The sequence below is a fragment of the Bos grunniens genome, chromosome 19 (genome assembly GCF_055505025.1).
Source record: "Bos grunniens cultivar Pamir isolate PY7600 chromosome 19, Bosgru_T2T1.0, whole genome shotgun sequence".
Classification (NCBI taxonomy): Eukaryota; Metazoa; Chordata; class Mammalia; order Artiodactyla; family Bovidae; genus Bos; species Bos grunniens.
Window position 1 is genome coordinate 39,785,799 of NC_141183.1, and position 22,039 is coordinate 39,807,837.

The 22,039-nt window shown below is 51.0% G+C and overlaps 1 protein-coding gene across 7 annotated transcripts in view; it reads right to left on the reverse strand.

Moving 5' to 3' along the window:
- The window catches only part of RAP1GAP2 (RAP1 GTPase activating protein 2), a 216,526-nt gene that overhangs the window by 159,555 nt on the left and 34,932 nt on the right, over positions 1 to 22,039 (reverse strand). For 6 of the 7 annotated variants that reach the window (XR_015148073.1, XM_086359667.1, XM_086359665.1 and 3 more), the window contains one exon: positions 21,307 to 21,342. Coding sequence is in view for 6 of the 7 variants with exons in the window: in XM_086359667.1 (XP_086215793.1) it covers positions 21,307 to 21,342 (36 nt within the window). In the remaining variant the exon portion in view is untranslated. Of the gene's footprint in view, positions 1 to 11,499; positions 11,532 to 21,306; positions 21,343 to 22,039 lie in introns of those variants that run through there. The other variant, XM_086359673.1, reaches the window with a different exon arrangement.

Sequence of the window (22,039 nt, forward strand, 5' to 3'; positions counted from 1 at the left end):
AGCGAGAGCAAATATTCTCACCATATATCATTTTTAATCACTTTGGTTTCTGAACCAAATACACATAAACACATCTACTATTCAAAATAAATTATAAAGAAATAGACTAGTCAGATAACCACAACACATTAGATCGTATTGTGGAAACAATTAGCAATAGTCATAAAAACAGAAGTTCAGGCCTAAAGGGTCGGTTATTCCATTCTGAGGACTCTTCCTAAGGAAATACATCTCGCAAGTGCAAGAAACTTTTCCTGATGGCTCAGTGGCAAAGAATCCACCTGCCAATGCAGGAGACGTGGGCTTGATCCCTGTTCCAGGAAGATCCCACATACCGTGGAGCAACTAAGCCCAGGAGCCACCACTGCTGAGCCCCAGCCCTATGTATCACACTAATAACACATTACTATTCCACTGCTGTTATTATATTACTATCAATTAATAATATGCTGCAAGTAAAATACAGACTTAATTATTAATTAAAGTGATGTAGCTATGAGAGCAAGTAATTTCACTGCATTTATCATGTGTGTGGCAGCACTTTACACATGTTGACTCAATCCTCATGACAACCTACATGGTGTTACTATTATTGTTCCCATTTTCAGATGAAGCAGCCAACAGACAGAAAGATTAAGTCAACGGACAGATTAAGCATTTGGCTGGAGGGTCCATGGTAAGGTACAGAGCTGGACTTCCCACCCAACAGGAAGCTTTAAGACACTAAGCTCTTAACTACTGAGCTCACCCAACAGCCTTCACCCTGACAATGACAACCAGGAGGTCAACTCCAGGCTGCGACCAGCTCAGTCTCCACTGAGAAATAATTCAGAAAGCATGTTCCAATGGGGGTAAGAGAGATGCTTTACCTTTGCAACTAAAATGACCCATCATAAAAATCCCTGTGGGGACTGCTCTTTTGCTGTCTTATGCTTTGCTGTCCAGATCTTCGGTTGCAACTCAAGCCCTGGTTCCCACTGTCAGCAATGGTGTGAGGCCAGGGCTGCCTGCTGGAGGTAAGCTGGGCCTGGCACTGGAAGGTGGAATCCCTTTGATGAGGTTCATCACCCAAGTCCTGGCCTGCCCTGGAGAACTGAAGCCCCGGGAAGGAGGGGCAGGCAGGGAGATGAGGAACATTCTCCTCCTGACTCCTCCTCACACGCCCTTCACCAGAGCTACCATCAGGAAAGCGAGTAATTAATCTTTGAGACAGGAACCAGCTGCACCAGGGAGCGACGGGAGAGAGGAGGAGCAGAGGCTGGGAGAGCAAGACAGAGAAACAAAGGGACAAGGAAATGAGGCAGATACCCAGGGGACAGCAGAGAGACGAGCAAACAAACATTGAAAATGATACAGCCAATGGAGCAGAACAGTCAGGAAATCACCACCTGGTGATTCTGGCCACCTGGTCTTCTGGTCCTGGCCAGGCACCCACATGCATCCACCTCAGTCTCCCCAGCGGGCAGGGGTGCACGTTCCTAAATTATTGTACAAACCTGAAGTCAAAGCACCTGCCCCACTCACCACACCCAAGAGCTGGCAGGGCTGGGCTAACAGCGCCACCTGCTGGTGCTGGGGAGAACTGTCTGTGTCCCCATCTGGGAGGGGACAAACTCCCCATCCCTTTCCCTGACCCCCTTGCTTCCTCATTTCACATTTGCCAAGCCTGTTCCCCTTCCAGGCCTCTTTACCTGCTCTTCCCACCACCTGGCGGAGAAGGCAATAGCACCCCACTCTTGCCTAGTAAATCCCATGGACGGAGGAGCCTGGTAGGCTGCAGTCCATGGGGTCGCACAGTCGGCCGTGACTGAAGCGACTTAGCAGCAGCAGCAGCCCACCACCTGGAATGCCTCTCCCCCAGATATCTTACAGCTGGCTCCTTCTCTTTCTTCAGGTCTCTGCTGAAACGTCACTTCTACGGAGAGGCTGCTCCTGACCCCCACCTAAAGTAGCCCCCTGTGCCCCTCCCCCACCACCTCACTCTTGTTTCCTTTACAAGTCTGGGCATTATCTGAGGCCACCTGGATTTTCCATTCGGCTCCTGTCTGCCTCCCCCATTAGAGAGGCTCCATCAGGTCTGAATGGTCCACTTTTGTATGATTTGCACTCAGAACTGACCTTGGCAGCAAAAACTCCAGATGTCCCTTCCAGAAGAGCCACTGCTGTCTCTACCTACCCCTTCTTCTCAAGTCAAGCCTCCTTACTTCTGCTCAGGCAATAGAATGTTCGGCCAATACATTATTTCATATTCAATTTCGTTGTTTCCCTACTCTGTTTAACCAATAAATGCTCTCTGTTGTTTCGCATTCTTCCCAGTTGCCTTTTTCTTGGCCATGCCACATGGCACACGGGATCTTAGTTCCTTAGTTCCCCAACCAGAGACGGAAGCCAGGGCCGCGGCAGTGAAAGCGCCAAGTCTTAGCCTCTGGACCGCCAGGGAATTCCCAGTTTCCTCCATTTAAAAATGGGAAAAACAGCAGGAGCCGCTTCACGGGACAGTTGTAGGATCCAGACCCAGTTTGTGGCCACCTCCTTGGCGCCACCTAGTGGCCAAGGTTTAGGCAGCTCAGACATCTTCTGGCCTGAAAGTCTGGGAATATTTCCGCAGCATGTGAGCTAGCTCAGACTGGGTAGAATCTCTGGGTTTGTCTGGCCCTTGGACGACCTCCAGGGGAGTCTGTCCAGTGCTGTTCAACAGAACTATCTGTGATGATAGAGATGTTCTGTGTATGTGCATCTCCGTCAACAGATGACTACTGAGTACTGGAAACGGGGCTATATTGTGACTGGGGAACTGAATTTTTAATTGTACTTCATTTTCATTAATTTAAATTGCAACATGTAACTATATTAGTCAGCACTGATGTGGAGGATTGTTTGAGGCCTGGGATCCAGCTATGTCTCAGGTCAGATTGATTGACTCCCTGGTCCTTTCAGTTATAAAAACCAAGACATTCCCTTTTCATGTAAGCTGGTTAGACCTGGGTTCTGGCCACATCCACCAAGAGTCATGACCAACTGGGTCCTCTTCTAGGGCCTATGAATACAAGACACACTTAGGGAAGGCAGGAGGAAGGCATGAATGCCTGCAACTGCAAGACAGAGGGCCCAGGCCCCTGGAGCTACTGGTGGGTACCAGGCAGGGCTCCACGCTTCCAGAATGCTGCACACCCCGGTACTGGAAGAGCCGGACCCCACACGACTGAAGAGCTCCCCAGGACCTTTTTTGCCTTTTGACTGCAGGCTCAAGCAAGGGTTTGGAGACAGATGAACCTGGCCCAGGTCCCAGGCTGCCAGTTGTACGACCTGAAACAAGTTTTCTTGCTTCAGAGGCTACTTTTCTCCATCTGTGCAATAGAAATCAGAGCACACATCTTATAGGGATTGGGAGAGGGTCAAGACAATGCATATAAGAGTGCTTCACACCAAAGTTGTTGTTGTTTAGTCAGTCATGTCCGACTCTGTGCGACCCCATGGACTGTAGCCCACCAGGCTCCTCTGTCCATGGGAGTCTCCAGGCAAGAAGACTGGAGTGGGTTGCCATTTCCTTCTCCAGGGGATCTTCCTGACCCAGGGATGGAGCTCATGTCCCCTGCATTGCAGGTGGATTCTTTACCACTGAGCCACTTGGGAAGCCCCTTTCATATAGTACAGATACAGAGAATAAACTCAGTATTTGCTAAAATGACTGTTAGTCCTACATAGCTTTATATCAAACCACCATCATGTAAGTTTTTACAGCTTGAAAGAAACAAAACATGATTAACGAACAATGATCTGGTTCATCCCATTGCCACACTAGGCCACGGTCCTTGGCTCCCTCATTTCCCCCCAACCCAAGTCCAGCCAGCCTCCACATTTTGCAGATTCCATCTTGGAGCATCTTGCTAGCATCTTGATTCCACATCATACCTGAAGCCACCTTCATCTCTCTCCTGAGCAGTTGCTGGTCCATGTCTGTCTGCTTCCAGGATCCTGTTGGGTCTGCCCAAGCAGCCACAGTAACCCTCCAGACCTCGACTCAAAACCTCCAGCTATCTACCTCTCCGCAGCTCAATAAACTGAATACACACTCTGAAGTCTGACCTCCCAGGCCCACCAGCATGACCAGGCCCCCACCTTTTGGAGATGAATCCTCACCCTCCTGAGACTCCAGCCATACCAACTCCCTGAGCAAACCTTGCTCTCTTTCACGTCTGGGCCTGTACAAGATTCAAGAGACAGGTCAATGGAATCAAAAAGAAACCCAGGGACTTCCCCGGTAGTCCAGTGGCTAAGACTCCGCCTACCAGTGCAGGAGACATGGGTTCCATCCCTGGTGCAGGAAGAGTCCACACGCTGAGGAGCAACTGAGACGATGCACCACAACAAGAGAAGCCACCACAATGAGAAGCCCACACACCAGAACTGGAGAAGAGGCCCCGCTCACCACAACTGGAGAAGAGGCCCCGCTCGCCTCAACTGGAGAAGAGGCCCCGCTCGCCTCAACTGGAGAAGAGGCCCCGCTCGCCACAACTGGAGAACAGGCCCCGCTCGCCTCAACTGGAGAAGAGGCCCCGCTCGCCTCAACTGGAGAAGAGGCCCCGCTCGCCTCAACTGGAGAAGAGGCCCCGCTCGCCTCAACTGGAGAAGAGGCCCTGCTCGCCACAACTAGGGAAAGCCTGTGCACCACAACGAAGACCTAGTGCAACCAAAATATAAAAGTAATTTTTTTTTTAAGTTAAAAAATAGAATTACCACATGATCCAGCAATTCAGCTTCTGGGTTTTACCCAAAAGAACTGAAAGCAGGGACTCAGATATTTGTCCACCCATGTTCACAGCTGCAGTATTCACAACACTCAAAACGTGGAAGCAGCCCAAGTGTCTTAGCAACTGATGACTGGATGAACAAAATGTGACACTGACAAACAATAAAATAACAGTCCACCTTAAAAAGGAAGGAAATTCCGACACATGCTACAACATGAATGAACCTTGGGTGTGTTATGGGAAGAAAAATAAGCCAGTCACCAAAGGGCAAATATTGCATAATTTCACTTACACAAGGTCCCTGGCATAGTCAAGTCCATAGAGACAGAAAGCAGAAAGGTGACTGCCGGGGGCTGGCAGCAGGCAGGGAATGGAGAGTTAGTGTTTAATGGGGACAGAGTTTCAACTGGAGATCATGACAAAGTTCCAGAAATGGATCGTGGTGATAGTTGGGCAACATTACAAAATGTACTCAACGCCCCTGTATATATTTTACCACAATTTGTTTTAAAAAGGTTTGATGAAAATGCAACAAAATGTTAACAGTGTCGATTCTGGGTCGTGAGTACTCAGAGGTTTGCCATGCCTTTATTCTAAAAATAAACTAACAAAACAGGACACTTGGTGTGGCCCAGGATGTGGAGACCAAGCCCACAGCAGGCAGGATGCCCCTCACAGCTGGCTCAGCCCTCTTCCATTTCTTCTCTCGTCCTATTTTTACTGCATTGTGGTTGCTATGGAAACAAGGGGCACCTTGAGAGCCCAGAGCTCGGCCCAGGTGCTGCTAACTCCAGGAATAATGTCAGCGTGTGAATGAAATAAAATCCTGGATTACCTGGGCCCCGTGTACACATCCGTCCCTCCTGGTATGGTTAGCAAGGTGTGTTTGTGCGTGAGCCTGCAGTGACCTCCACCTGCAAGTGTCTGTCTTTAGCAGGCTTGGGTCTGGGTGTGTCATCCAGTCCAGCCCTGGTCTGCTCACCACACATAGTCCAATTAACTGAGAGACGAGGTGCTGAGGCAAGGAATATGACTTTACTTGGAAAGCCAGCTGACCAAGAAGATGGAAGACTACTGTCTCAAAATAACCATCTTACCAGGACTCTGAGTGCCAGGTTCTTTTCTAGGACAGAGATGGGGAGGAGTTGAGGAAGTAAAGACCATTATCTTGTAAATATCTCCTGGAATGGCCAAGCTTGGGGAGGGGATGTGTTAATCAGAGGGGCAGGGTACCCCAAGGCTTTTTATTACAGGGGTTTTTATTTCGGGGCTTCTGCAATGGCTCAGCAGTAAAAGAATCTGCCTGCAGTGCAGGAGACACAGGAGATGCAGGTTCCATCCCTGGGCCGCGAAGATCCCCTGAAGGAGGAAATGGCAACCCGCTCCAGTATTCTTGCCTGAAAAAATCCCAAGGTCGGGGAGCCTGGCGGGATACCCGTCCAGAGCAAATGAGCACAGCACATGTATGGTTATAATAATGTAAGCAATGAAAAGCAAAGGTTGAAGTCAAAGAAACAGATCCATTCATGGGGTCCGAATTGGCTCTGCCTTGCAGCAGGTTGCACATCGCTCTGGTTTGCCCATGGTGATCTGCTTGCTTACATGCACGTGGGCATGTCACATGGATACGTGTCATCCACACAGCCCAGGACCATTATCACCAATATCAGAAATGTTAAGGCAGGTAGCACTTACCAGGCACTAACTAGGCAGCAGGCACTGTGCTCCATGCTTCACTTGGATTATCTCCTTTTAACCTCACAACAGTATGCCATATAGGTACTATTATTATCCCCAGATAAAGAAATCGAGGCACAGAGAGGCTATGGAACTTGCCCAAGATCACTCAGAACACATGAACCTAACCACTAAATCTGTACTGTGAGGAAGGAGCGATTTAAATGTCACTAGTTCCCAAACAGCTGCAGACCCAGCTGCATCAGAAGCGCCACCTCTGGGCCTGATAACACAGGTTTCCTGGGCCCCACCCAGGCCTCAGGAAGCACAGTCCCCAGGGTGGGTCTGCACTGCAGCCAGGGTGGATGACCACTGGTCCTCTAGGCAGAGCTGACCCACAGGACTGACAGGGCATGGCAGGGGAACGGGCCAGGGAAAGTCTGACGTTCAAAGCTGCTCAATTCCAGATGGCATCTGCTAGTGGCACGGTGACGAGAAAGAGGTAGTGGCTGCTGTCTCACACGCACACACACACACACCACAGGGCAGGGCTCCAAAATTCAGTTATGTGGCTTTGTGGCCTGCCAGGCACGGATTTCCGCCCACTCCACCCTCTCAGAATGCGCTCGGCCCTGGGGTGGAGGATGACAGCGTGGTATTCACAGCTCAGGGAGGGGTCAGCCACCTCACCTGGACAACAAACAGCCAGGGCGGGGCACCCTAGAGGCTCCTACAGGCTCAGCCCTCAAGGGGACAAGGACACAGACAGAAAGAAACCAGACGGGGGAGGAGCTTAAACATGACCCTGAGGCTCCAGCTGCTCTGGGAGCCTGAGGAAGGGAGTGCTTTGTTCTCAAAGGGAAGGAGTCATAGAGGAAGCAGCATCTAAACTGGTCCTGGTGGGATGGGCGAGATGACACCGATGGGGGAGGAGACGGGAAGGCCTCTCACACCCAGGGAACAGCATAAGCAGACATCAAGGCAGAAACCCCAGGAAGTGGCCAATCTCATCATCTGGCAGGAGCTAAAGGCCAAGAGAAGAAAACAAAAACAAAAACAGAAAAACAAAACTAGACATGTACTGAGGCACAAGTTAAAGAACTTGCCCAAGGTCACCCAGCTGGTGGGATCAGGATTTAAACATAAGCTGCCTGGTTCCAAAGCCCCTGGATTAACCACTAAGATGAGGTTCACTGGCTGGTAGCTTTGTCTTCTGCACATAGTTTAGGATGCTGCAGGGATTTCCCTGGTGGCCCAGTGGATTAAGAATCCGCCTGCCAATGCAAGGGACACGCGTTCAATCCCTGGTCCGCGAAGATTCCACAGGCCCGCGGAGCAACTAGGCTGTGCCCCACAACTACTGAGCCCATGCTCTAAAGCCTGCAAGTGGTAACTATCAAAGCAAGTGTGCCTAGAGCCTGTGCTCTGCAATAAGAGAAGCCACTGCAAAGAGAAGCCTGTGCACCTCAACGAAGAGTAGCCCCTGCTCTCCACAACTAGAGAACACCCTCATGTAGCAACAGTGCAACCAAAAACAAATAGATAAATAAAATTATAGAATGGGCAGAAGTGGATCTGGCTGGACCAGGAGCAATGTTTCTCAGTGGGTTGGGGGAGCTCTTACACCCCTGCCCTGGAAACTCAGCAATGCCTGGAGACATTTTTGATTGTCACTACTAAGAGGCAGGCTGCTAGCATCTCAAGGGCAGAGATTAGAGATGCTGCTCAACATCCTACAGGGCACAGGAGAGCCCCCAAGACAGAATCCTCCAGCCCCAGATGTCAACAGAAACCCTGGGCTAGAGAGACTCACCCACCTGCAGCCCATATTCACAACGACAGTCAGTGCACTTGTTTATCCCTTCGGACAGGGGTTCCCAAATTTGGCTGCACGTTGGAATCACTTGGGAATCTTTAAAAAGTACTTTGGCACGGGACTTCCCTGGTGGTCCAGTGGCTAAGACTTCAAGCTTCCAGTGCAGGGGCCCCAGGTTTGATCCCTGGTAGGGAACTAGATCCTGCATGTCGCAACGAAGACCAGGTGCTTCCCTGGTGGTCTAATGGTTAAGAATCCATCCACCAATGCAGGGGACATGGGTTCAACCTCTGCTCCGGGAAGAGTCCCACATGCCGAGGAGGAACTAAGCCTGTGCGCTGCAACTTCTGAGCCCATGCTCTAGAGCCTGTGCTCCACAAGAGAAGCCTGAGCACTGCAATGAAGAGTAGCCCCCGCTCGCCGCAACCAGAGAAAGCCCAAATGCAGCAATGAAGACCCAGCACAGCCAAAAATAAAAACTTTTCTAATTAAAAAATTTTTTTGAAAAAAGATTGAGCTAAATAAATAAAGTGCTGGCACTGAGTCCTAATCTGGAATTGATTTCCAAATTTGGGCATCCTGGGCACTGATTTCCAAATCTGGAATTGAGTGCAATCTGGACATGAGAATTTTTCTTACGCCTAAGTTTAATTTTTATTTTTCTTAAGCTTCCCAGAAAAGCTTGGGAACCACTACTTTGGTTGGGGGCCATGGAGGATCCAACTATTTGCTGTGAACCACAAACAGTGAGTGGACACTAACGCCAGGAAGAGAAGTCACTGAGGAGTAAGCACGACCAGAGACTGCTCAGTCCCCAGCCCAGGCCCCAGGGACAAGTCTGAGTGGAACGGCACTAACAAGGTCGGGATGCAGATCCAGGCCTCCTTGGAGCAGTTAGAAACGGCTGTGAGAATGATGAATTAGTCAGAGCTGGCTGAGGCCCGAGGAGGAGGTAATTAGGCTTTGTCCCTGTCTGGGCAGGAGATAATGGGCCTGAGCCGGGAGGAGGGCGGGAGAGGACCAAGCCCCGTGACTCAGGGGCTTCACAATCCAGTGACAGGGAAAGAACTGGATTTGGAAGACAGAAAAGGTTAATTGAGAGTGTGTCCAGTCTGGGGCCAGAGCAGGAAATGACTAGCCAACAGCTGAAGGCAGGAGGTGAGAGCACCAGCTAGGGGGGACTTGGGGAGAAGGGATCACAGAATCGACCCCAGGGAGAAGGGAGCTGAGACGCACAGGGCTGACCCCCTGCAGCAGAAGGGGCACACAGGTAGGGTGAATCTGGCCTACAGGATGGGTCACATGTGGCCTCGTGTTTTTAATTCTTGAGCTACTTGTCAAGTTGTTGCCGAAAATTCCAGATTTCCAGCTTCTCCTGTAATGTGGAAGGTCTGGGGAGACAAGCGGCATTTTGGCAGAGCACCAATGTGTGCCTGCTGTTCCCCCCAGGCCCCTCCCAGCCCTGCCAGATCCCAGCAGCCATCAGGTCTGTCTTCAGAAAGACAAGACCAGGTCCTAAATCAGCAAGTGGCGAAGATGGAGGAGTGGATGGGGAAGCAGAAAAGGAGTCAGGCACTGCACAGACGCACACAGCCAACCTCTCATGTCCTGACCCTGCATCCACCACCTCTGTGCTGGGCCGTCTCAGGTTGGGGCATCCCCACTTGGGGCTTCCGTGTACTCGTCTGTAAATAAGGAGGTTGAAGCCAATGACTTTTCATTGTCCATCATCAGGTCCATCATGCTCCTGCAAGCTGCCTAGGCCAATTCCTCTGTCCAGGCTTTGAAATGAAGCCTAGAAAACCTGAACACTTCGGTGAGAAGTCCCAAACAGAGCCAAGGAGGCCAGGGATGACCCAGAAGAGAAAACTCAGGGAACAGGAGCCACCTTCTGAAGTCCAGGGGGCTCTCAAGTGAAAGGATTATTAGCCTTGTTTAGGGACAGGAGATGAAGGATCAAGCAGTGGCAGTTACAGAGATTCCAGCTGAATATAATGGTCAGCTTTGACCGATCAGAGCCATATTGGAATAGAACAGGCATATTTATGAGGTAATGAGCTCCCTGTCACTGGAGGTAATCAAGTTCAAGCTGGATGACTGGTTTTAGGGGCACAAGGGATTCACATAGTGGCTAATTTGACCTTTTTATCTCAAGCCCTAAGATTCAAGGACTCCAGAGAGCTGGGGATCTCTCTTGAAGGCTCCCTGTCTTCCTTTTCCAAGGCTCCCAAGGAAAGGTGTTGGGGATTAGGCTTGGACTTGGCCTTCAAGGCCAAGATGGTCAGGAAAAAGCATAGAATGTCTTAATTCCTTGCTCCCGTTGCCCTTCACCAGGACCACAGCCCCCCAGTGAGACCCAGCAACCCCTGCCACATGGCCCCCATCCCCAGCACAGGGACCCAGGGACCCCTCAGAGGCAGGAGGAGCAGCAGCTCCTGAAGGGGCCTCCTAGCACAAGCCAAGGGGGTCATCTACCTCCCCTCCTGACACCCCCATCCCCACTCCCTGCTCCCAGCCCCAGAGGAACCAGCAGGAGGAAGGCGAGAGAAGCAGGCAGCCACCCTATCCAGATACCCCTGAGTGCCTCCCGGGCACCCATCCATCAGCAGCCTCTCCAAGGGGATGCAGGGGGTCCTGACCAACCCCAAGGTCCACAGTATTCGGACAGGAAGCACAGGACACGCAGGGTGGGTATCAGAGCTCTCATCAAAGCCCAGTGGGAGCAATTCTCCCCCAGCCTTGGCCAGGTCCAGCTCCTGGTGACCCAGGCAGAGTCCCCCAGGCTCCTCCCCTCGGGACTCTGAGCCTTCCCATTCAGGACAGGCCAGCAGGCCTCTGAGGAAGCTCAAGGGCATGGCCAGAGCCCTGGGGTTCCACAAGGACTTTCAGGGAGCTGAATAGGGTGAGGGGAAGCCCCCAGGATGGTTGGAGCTGGGCTGGCAGGTCTCAGGCTGCCCCATCTGCATCCTGCTCCCCCATATCCCTGCCCCTGTCCCCGTTAGCCCTGTCCCATGGGATCAACAAGCACCATTCAGCTCACCAGCCACACAGAAAACACCCCCAACGGGGCCCAGGGAATAAGCAGAGCCCCTCCTGCCTGCCTTCCCACACCCATCTCAGAAGAGCCCCAGTGTCCAGTATCCACTGGCCAGAGCTGCCAGCTGGCTCTCTGCTGCCCATCATCAGATAGCCCACCAGACCTGGTCAAGATCCAGGGAGCTGTTTGCCCGTCAAGAAATCAGAACAGGGACTCACCAGGGTTTCCTGGGCATGGTGGGGACCTGCCCGGAGGAGGGCCAGGAGCACACAAATCACCCCGGGGTTTGCAGACCTTGCTGCCTGGCAAACGGCACCTCCAGGTGCTTCCCTCGTGCCTGGCAATGAAATCAGGCCACAGCCCAAATGCCGGCTAAGCACCCGCCCGCCTGGTTCTCCTTGTAGCCACTCACGCCCCACGACTCCAGATCCCAAAACAGGCATGTTCGTGGTTACCATAGGAACTCGCTAAAGCCAAAAAAGGCACCACACAGTCTCCCACACGGGCCCTCAAAGCTCATGTCCACCTGCATGGGCAAGCATGCACACATGCCCACACACACCTACACACGCCAGCATTGTTCTCAGTCCCGGGGACTATCCTAAAGAATCAACAGACCAGAGCTGATGCTTGAGACAGAAATGGGGATGCTCCTCTCCGTGCCACCTGGAACATGTCTGCAAGCAGCTTCCCTGCATGCCCCGTGTGGCCAGCTGTCGGTGACAAGTGCAGTGGAACCAACCAGCGCTCACTGGTGCTCACCTGCCAGAGGCACACCTGGTGCGCAGGGGCTGGGCAGAGAGGAGTCCAGGACCACCACCAGCTCTGCCTGCGAGGCCAGGGAGAGGGCATTGCCCAGCCCGCTTCCCTGGCCACCCACCAGCTCCAGCACCCCTCAAATGCTGCTTCTCTCCTCCACGCCCTTCTCTGGGTGGGGGAAGGGGGGGTTGGCTTGAAGGTCGGGACTTAATCCGCCGCGTGGGAGGGGAGAAGGTAAAGGAGAAACAGAGACTGTATGTGCAGAGCCATACTCTCTGGTGGTCCAGTGGTTAAGAATCCTCGAGGCAGGGCAGGATGGATACTCGGGTTCCACCCCTGGCCAGGTAAGATCCCACGTGCCGCAGAGCAACGAAGCCCACGAGCCACAACTACTGAGGCCCGCACACCTAGGGCCTGTGCTCCGCAAGAAGAGAGCCCACTGCGATGAGAAGCCCGCGCGCCACAACTGGAAAAAGCCAGCGAGTAGCGATGAAGACCCGGGGCAGCCAGAAATAATTAACGTTTTTTAAAAAAGCCTTACTCTCTCCCTCCATCCCTAGCTGCCCAAATTCACCCATCCCCATACACGGGACCAACATCCACTCAAGGGCTCGCTGAGAAACGTGAGTCTTCACCTCGACGGCTCCCCTGGCCCTCACTTCCCATGTCCAAAGCAGCTCCAGGGTGGCAAGTCCACCTCCTTGGGAGCTCTCCAATCTGTCCCCCACCTCCAACCCCACTGGCCCAGCTCCAGCCTCCAATCTCTCCAATGGGTCAGCAGATGGCAGCCAGCAGGGCCTTCAGACTCAAATGTGGCCACGTGACTCCCGTGCCCGAAAGTCTTTCCATGGCTCCTGGCCACACCTAGAGGCAAGCCCGGCCAGCCACACAGCCCTCCCACACTCCTGGACTTGGCCCAGTCTGTCCCCGAACCGGTGCCCGGTGATCCATCTGGTGCAATAACAGCACTCAGGTCCCTCCCAGCCCACGCCATTCACACCTCACTGCCCGCAGGCTGGTGCTGCTGCCTGGGGAGCTGACCTCACTCACCGTCGGAGATGGCTGAGGCACCACCAAGCTCCAGAAAGCCCCCTCCATCCTCCAAGGAATCTCTGCTAGCACTTGTCATATCCCATCGCAACTGTCTGTCTGTCTCCCTATGAGACTATACGTTTTCATGAGCAGAGACTGTCATTCTTTTTTTTTTGGCGGGGGGCGGGGCCCTTGCTGCACAGCATGTGAGATCTTAGTTCTCTGACCAGGGATCGAACCCTAGTTCCCTGCAGTGGAAGGGAGGAGTCTTTTTCATCTTTACTTCCCCACCAGCCCCAGGGCCCAGCACTGGGCTTTGATTATAGGTGCCCAGTAAATGTGAGCTGAACTGATTTAGCTTTCTAACCCCCAAAACATCAACCCCCCGCCCCATCCTTGGCAACCCCAGCAAACTCAGCAGATGCTCTGGGTGCTTGGGAGAAGGGCTGATGGAGATGGGGCAGCCTCAGAAGCTTCTAGAACATCTTTGTGGTGCCTCAAGGATTCTTATAATCCACAGTAAACAGAGACCTAGTGGTCAAAGATGGGAGAAATGAACCAGTGACCACGGCCCTCAACCGATGCATGAAAAAGGCATTACGCTGGAATCAAGGGGTGGGCTGGGCAGGGACAGGCCTTCTGGAAGGAAGGCTGGAAAGCTGGAAGCAGAGACTTGATGCACAGGTGCCTGGACCCTGGCCTCACTCTTCCCGCCACCCCAGAGAATGTACGCTAACCACAGCAAGAGAACCTGGAGAGGCGAAGGTCTGTAAGGGAATCGCCAGGTTCTGTAAGGAATCCTCACAGGATGGGGACAGAAGCCATGGGTTTGAAAGGGCTGTGACACAGCAAGAGATTGAGCTTTCTGGATGTGGCAAGCCCCCCCTCCTGCAGGGACAGTGGCTCCAGCCACTTCATCAGGGATCCCAGGGGCCAAGGGAAGGTATGCTGAGACACAGCATCTGCTGCTGGTCTACGTGATCCCCTCCCTACTAATAGGATTTTGAATTCTTAGCTGGTGAAATCTGAAGCCTCGAGTAGGGATGGCTGTGTGAGGTCTTCTGACCAAACCACAGGATGGCCTAAATGCTGCCCCAGCCAGGCTGCTGGGAACACAGCTCCTCCAGGTCCTCTTCTCCCTTCTCCTGAAGAAGAAATAAGACAGCACCGTGACCTCTGGGTCCTTTTATGAGCTTTCTCTCGATTTAGAGATGCCCACGTGTAGTGACCAAGAATGGGGAAACGAAGTGAAAGTCGCTCAGTCATGTCTGATTCTTTGCGACCCCGTGGACTATACAGTTCATGGAATTCTCCAGGCCAGCACACTGGAGTGGGTAGCCTTTCCCTTCTCCAGGGGATCTTCCCCACCCGGGGATTGAACCCGGGTCTCTCGCATTGCAGGCAGATTCTTTACCATCTGAGTCACCCAAGAAGCCTGAGAATGGGGACCATCAATTTAAAAGGTGGATTCTTTTCCCTACAGGGGAATGGGTTCTAACTGCCCCGTCAGCAGGAGTGTGCGTGACACTGTGTTCAGCAACAGCGACAAGCTGCCCTGAACCCCCTCCATGCTCAGCCAGCCCCACGCTGGCCAGTGACGGTGCCACGGTCATCTCAAATGGCTGGAGCGTGGCTTGGCCAGCCCACGCAGCAGGCACACACACACACACACACACACACACCTCTTTCCATCTCTTCTTTTTTTTTCTTTTCCCAGTCACACCACTGGACTTATGGGATCTTCATTCCCCAACCAGGGATTGAACCCGAGTCCTATTCAGTGAAAGCACAGTCCTAAGCATTGGACCACCAGGGAATTCCTCACATCTCTTTCTTTAGCAAAGAAGCAGCGGTCTCCGAAAGGGAGGGCAAGAGGCAGCAGAAAAAGAATGGGGGAAAGAGTCTGAAGCGCTCTGCTCAGGTCCTCCCCTTTGGATGCTGCTTCAGGGACCTCCACAAGCAAACACTGGCCCTGCCAACCTGAGCTCTGCTCTGTGGGAATCCACTCAGATGGTGGCTCAACCACTAACACAGACCACATCCCAAGCAGGCTTGGGAGCAGCTGGAGAAGGGCTGTGCCCCACCTCCTGACCCAGCCTTTCTCTCCAGCCTCCACCTCATGTGATGGGCTAATCACCATGATCACCCATCACGGATTCATCCAGCAAATACAGAATGAGAACCTGCTACATGCCAGGCAAGGTGTTGGGCTCCGGGGAGCCAGAGATGAAGGACGCAGAGCCTCTGCTCTCAAAGGCATTCATTCATTCATGCCTGTATTCACTTATTCAACAGCGAGCATCCACCGTCATCAAGGTCCTGGGAGAAGAGTAAAAGGACAAACGGCATGAAAGCAAACTCCCAGAAAATCAAAACTTGAAGAGAGCAAACTGGACGCCAGTCCAAACCTCCCATTTTACAGATGGGAAAACCGAGCCTGGAGAGGTGACAATTCGTCAGTCTCCGCCTCCCAATTTTTTCTTCTGCATGTGCTGCCACCACTGCCCTCTCCGCTGGTCCTCTGTGGCTCCAGGACACCTGGCGCCTCTTGCTTCTGGGGGTCTTTATCATTCAGATACCCCAGGGCTTCCAGCAGGGGGCTAGGCCCTTCTACCCACAGCGCTGTGGAGGCAGAGGTGCATTCTGTCTACACTGGGGAAAGAGCGGGCAAATAGGGCGGGGTGAGGGGGTGCTGAGGAGGATCCTGTTCCAGCCTGGACTGAACCAGGGATGAAGCACAGACCTGGATTCAAATTCTGGCTGCACGACCTACTCACTGATGACTGGGCCAAATTCCCTAGCCTCCCTTTCTCTTCTGTAAAGTGCAGACAGTAGTGGTAGCTGCTTCACCAGGTGACTGTGAAACTTCAGGTAAACTGTGTGATGAAAAGTGAGAACCTGGGTGATGTGGCAGCTAAGACTCCAAGTTCCCAATGCAGGGGGCGCAGGGTTCGATTCCCGGTCAGGGAACTGGATCCCGCCTGCTGCAACTAAAGATCCACATGCCACACAGAAGATCCTGCGTGCTGCAACTCTGACCAGTGCGACCAAATAAGCGACAGAAATAAAGTGAGCATACAGTAAGTGCTCAATAATAGTGGTGCCAGAACCCCCTGTCTTCAGAGCTGCATAGCTCAGGGACACTTTCAGGAGTTACATGGCTGACTGTCTTCACGTCAAGGACACCAGGTCCCTGGCGGAGGAGCTGAGGAAATTGGGAGCATCGGCTGCAGCCCAGGGGTACCTGGTGCTCACTGGAGAAGCCAATGGGCTGCACTGGCAGAGAAAGATGTCTCACCCAGCAGAGGCAGAAGGAAGGTAGCACCTGGGTACCTGACAGAGTCCAAGCACACGCCCTTGGCAGCCTAAGGACCTGCCAGTAAACAGAGCCATGTCCTGGGCATCCAGGCAGAATTTCATCTTAGGTATTAGTGGGGAGGAGGATTAGGGAGTGGGTACCAATCTTCCTTTTGGTCCTAAGGGTAATTGGGGTGGCTGGATAAAACCTACCATGGTGCCTATCCAGCCCACAGTTCACCCTTCTTCTCTGAGAACTAACCCTTCCCACAGGGAGAGGTGGCTGCAGCAGCCATGTTTTATCCATAAACCCATCTCTCCAGCTAAACTGATTGGACCAAGCTGGGCCAATCGGATTCCCTCTTTTATTTTTTTAACAGTTTTATTGAGATGTACTTTATTTCCTATATGTAGTTATTTACTATATTCACCATTTCTGGGCTTCCCTGGTGGCTCAGCTGGTAAAGAATCAGCCTGCAATGCAGGAGACCTGGGTTCAATCCCTGGGTTGGGAAGATCCCCTGGAGAAGGGAAAGGCTACCCACTCCAGTATTCTGGCCTGGAGAATTCCATGGACTGTATAGTCCATGGGGTTGCAAAGAGTCAGACACGACTGAGCAACGTTCACTTTTACCATTTCTAAATGTACAATTCAAGGGTTTTTAGTATATTCGCAAGTTTGTGCAACCAAGAACCAAGAGTCTGTACCAAGAACTAGTTCCAGAACACTTTCATCACCCAAAAAGAAGCCTGTATTTGTACATCCACTCCCCTTATTTTCCCAACAACCTCCTCAGCCCTAGGAAACCACTAATCTATTTTCTGTCTCTTTGGAGAAGGAAATAGCAATCCACTCCAGTACTCTTGCCTGAAGAATGGACAGAGGAGCCTGGTGGGCTATAGTCCATGAGGTCGCAAAGAGTCGGACATAACCGAAGCAACTTAGCACATGTGGATTTGCTTATAGAGACATTTCACATAAATAGAATTCTATAATATGTGGTTTCCCAAGGACCTATTGTATAGCACAGGGAACTCTGCTCAATGTTACTCGGCAGCCCGGATGGGAGGGGAGTTTGGGGGGCAATGGATACATGAGTGTGTGTGGCTGAGTCCCTTTGCCATCCACCTTAAACTATCACAAGTGTTAATCAGCTATACTCCAGTACAAAATAAAAAGTTTAATAATAAAATATGTGGATTTCCTATGACTAACTTTCACATGTAATGTTTTCAAGGTTCATCTATGCTGTAGCATGAATCACTACTTCATTCCCCTTTATGACTAAATAATACACCACTGCATGGTGACACTATATTTTGTTTATCCGTCCATCTGTTGATGAACATTTGGATTATATCCACTTTGGGCTATTATTAATAATGCTGCTATGAACATTCATGTACAAGTTTCTGTATGGACATATGTTTTCATTTCTCTTGGATGTATGTTTAAGAACGGAATTGATGGTCACATGGTAATTCTATGTTTACCCTTTTAAGAAACCGCCACATTCTTTTTGACATGCACACACTGCTGTATTTATTTGTTTTTGGCTGTGCTGGGTCTTCCTTGCTGCGCACAGGTTTTCTCTAGTTGTGGAGAGCAGGGGTTACTCTCTAGAAGCGGCACACGGGCCTCTCACAGCAGTGGCCTCCCTTGTCGCGGAGCGCAGGCTCTAGGTCTCACGGGCTTCAGGAGCTGCAGCATGTGGTTGCGGTTCATGGGCTCAGTGCGTCCGTGGCATGTGGAATCTTCCCAGACCAGGGATTAAACCCATGTCCCCTGCTTTGGCAGGCGGATTCTTAATCCACTGCGTCACTACGAAGTTTGAATTTGCCAAACTGTTTTTCAAAGCAGTTGTGACATTTTACATTTCCACCGTCAGTATATAAGGCTTTGATTTCTCTACATGCTCACAAAACACTTGTTATTATCTGTCTTTTTTTATTATAGTCATTCTAGTGAGGGTGAATTAGTATCTCACTGTGGTTTTGACTGCATTTCCCTGATGGCTAATGACATTGAACATCTTTTCATCTGCTTATTGGCCATTTATATATTTCCTTTGGAAAAATGTCTATTCAGAGTCTTTGCCCATGTTTTTAATTTTTTTCTGACCACGCCATGAAGCTTGCAGGATCTCAGTTCCCCACCAGGGACTGCACCCAGGCTACAGCAGTGAAAGCCCAGAATCCTAACCACTAGGCCACCAGGGAACTCTCCAGTCTTTGCCCATTTTTAAATTGTTTTTGCCTTTGTATTATTGAGTTGCTAGAGTTCTTTATACGTTTTAGATATAGGTCCCTTATTACATACGTGATTTGAAAACATTTCCTCTCATCCTGTGCACTATCTTTTTACTTTCCTGATGGTGTTCTTTGTGATGCAAAAGTTTTTTTATTTTGATGAAGCTAAATCAATCAGTTTGCTGTTCTTGTTGGTTTTGTTGCTTCTGCTTTTAGTGTCATACCTTAAAAACCATTGCCTTATCCAAGGTCACAAAGACTTCCACCTATGTTTTCTTTGATAGTTTGGGCTCTTACATTTATGTCTCTGATCCATTTTGAGTTAATTTTTGTATATGGTGTGAGAGGAGGATTCAGTTCCATCCTTTTGCATGTAGATATCAATCATCCAACACCATTTGTTGAAAGACTATTTTTCTCTATTGAACTGTCATGACATACTTGTTGAAAATCAACTGATGGGGACTTCCCTGCTGGTGCAGAGGCAGGGACTCCGTGCTCCCATTGCAGGGGGCCTGGGTTCAATCCCTGGTCAGGGAACTAGATCCCACATGCCACAGCTAAGACCCAGCACAGCCAAGTAAATTCAAAAAAAAAAAAATCAGCTGACAGACTTCTCTGGTGGTACAGTGGATAAGAATCCACCAGCCAATGCAGGGCACATGGGTTCTATCCCTGGTCTGGGAAAATTCCACATGCCAGGGGCAACTAAGCGCATGTGTCAGAAGTCCTGAGCCTGTGCTCTAGAGCCTGCGAGCCACCACTACGGAAGCCCGCACGCCTCGAGCCCATGCTCTGCAACAAGAGAAGTCACCGCAGTGAGAAGCCCGTGCACCAAAACCAAGAGTAGCCCCCACTCACAGCCACTAGAAAAAGCCTGCACGCAGCAGCGAAGACCCAGCATAGCCAAAAATAAATAAATCAGGATTTTTTAAAAAAGAAAACCAACTGACCACAAATGTGAGGGTTTATTTCTGGACTCTGAATTCTATTCCATCGATCAATATGTCTATCTTTATGCTAGTTCTGAACTCTCTTGATTACTTTCACTTGGTAGTAAGTTTGAAATGAGGAAGTATAATTCTCCAACTTTGTTCTTCTTTTTCAAGATTATCCTTGAACCACAACTAAGACCTGATGCAGTCAAAAATAAATAAATAAATTTTAATTTAAAATTAATTAAAAAATAAAAGACTATCCTTGAATTTTCTATGTGAATTTTAGGATCCGTTTATCAATTTTCACAGGGAAGTTAGCTCGGATTTTGAGGGATGGATTTCCAGTTCCTATTCAGTCTTGCTGAGCTCTAGCTCCACACCTCAGTGTTCCCTGAGGCACCCTGGGATTTTTTTCCGTGAATTTCATCTTTTGCTTAACCAGATTACACTGGATTTTTGCTTCTTGCAATCAAAAGATTCTTAACCAAGCATAAGAAGGAACATGGTCCTACAGGCTATCCCCAACAATCCTCTCAACACCACCTCCCCAAGGCCTAAGCCCTCAGACCCCAGGTACCCAGAGACCCCACTGAGGTCCCAATTTCAGCACTGGTCCTTGCCCCCAGCGCTTCACTCTGCCTTGTACTGGTTCCCTTCTGGGTTACATGTATCATCTTTACTAGTTAAAACAACCAGGCCCTCAATAAACGCTTGTGAAATTGAATTAGATATCCCAAGACAGCATTGAAAAAAAGCCCATTCCTACTACTCTACACCCCTTATTAACTCAGCTTCTTACCTAGCATCTCATGCAAGATGGTGCAGTGGTAAAGAATCCGCCTGCCCATGCAGGAGACACAAGGACACAGGTTCAATCCCTGGGTTGGGAAGATCCCTTGTAGGAGGAAATGGCAACCCACTCCAGTATTCTTGCCTGGAAAAGTCCATGCACAGAGGAGCTTCGCAGGCTAGAGTCCATGGGGTTGCAAAGAGTCGGATGTGACTGAGCGACTGGGCATGCAAGGGGGAAAGAGGATCCAGAAGCAGATAAAATGTTTGGCCATAAACACGGAGGGAAAAGGAGCCAAGGTGATGAGAGAGGATCAGTCAGGTGTTCTAGGACAAAGGGGTGCTTTCTCAGAGCTCCCCAGCAGATGGTTAGACACATGGTAAACCGAGGCAGATGATTCCCAGACCCTGAATCTGGTGCTGGAATTCTCAGACAGCCCCCGAGGCCAGGCTGTTCAGGATGACAGATGTCTGGTAACAGATGACTCAATGACCAACTGACCACACACACACACACACACACACACACACACACACACTGGGGTGTTTTTTCAGGTCCTAGAACTGTGTGGCACAATTTTCCAAGTAGGTGGGAATTTCGGTAGACAGCCCCATGGGACTAGGACTCCATATAAAAACTAAAGAGATTGAAAATACAATTATCTCTCTTACACCCTTGAGCTGTGGCCTGAAAGTTTCACTGCTTTTCACATTTCACATTTTCCCCATGCTGGTCCCCCTGCTCTCTTCCCAGCATCTGTCTTTTCCCATATATTTCAGGAATCAAAAACCCAGTCCAGCCTCCTCCCAGTCCATGAGCCCCTGGACTGAGATGGAGAATCTGACATCCAACAGCCCTGCTCAGAAAGAGTTTCCACAACCAGGAGGGAAATGAAGGCCCCAGCACCACTCTGTCTGCCGTTACCTCTGACCTTTACATAACAGGAAGTGGCTACTTACTTGACCTTCAGGCTCGCCAGCATGGTCTTGTCGATCCTGCCAAGAGAAAAGCAAGGGCTTCCGTCAGTGTGGGGGCTGAGGGTTCTCACCTAGCACCTGCAGACCACAGGCCCCACAGGGCCCTGCAGGGGGCAACGCTGAAGTTCTCCTCCAGCCTGGGGAAGGGAGGACTGGGAGCTCTGGGAGGGCTGAAGCCACTCATAACCCAGTGAGATGGGTCCTGTTATTCTCCCTATCTTAGAGATGAGGAAACTGGCTCAAAATCACTGGTCCAGCCTGGATCCCAGTACCTGATTCCAGATCCTAACCACTTTGAATGTCATCTCCCTTTGTAACCCACACTCCACTAGAGGACTCTGCAACCCAGCCTCGGGGGGTGGGGGATGGGTCACAGCAGCTAGACAATCGATGCATGGATATTTCTGCTTTAGAAAGATGCCACAACCTCCAGCGCCAGGGACCCTCCTCCTCAGGGAGCTACCACTACCCCACAAGGAGGCACAAGCCACTCCCGGGACAGAACCTGACAGCAAGCTGCAGGGCGCGTGGCGGGTGGGATCTGTCAGGCACAGGAGCTCAGAGCAGATCACGTTTGCGGCAGACGGTCCCCGCAGCCAGCAACTCCGCCCAGCCTGCGCCCACCCTTGCTGGAAGACAAGGCAGGGCTTTGAGGCTTCTATTTTTACCCTCTGCATATGCCAGCCCTTATGGCTGGTAAAAGAGGCCCCTTCCT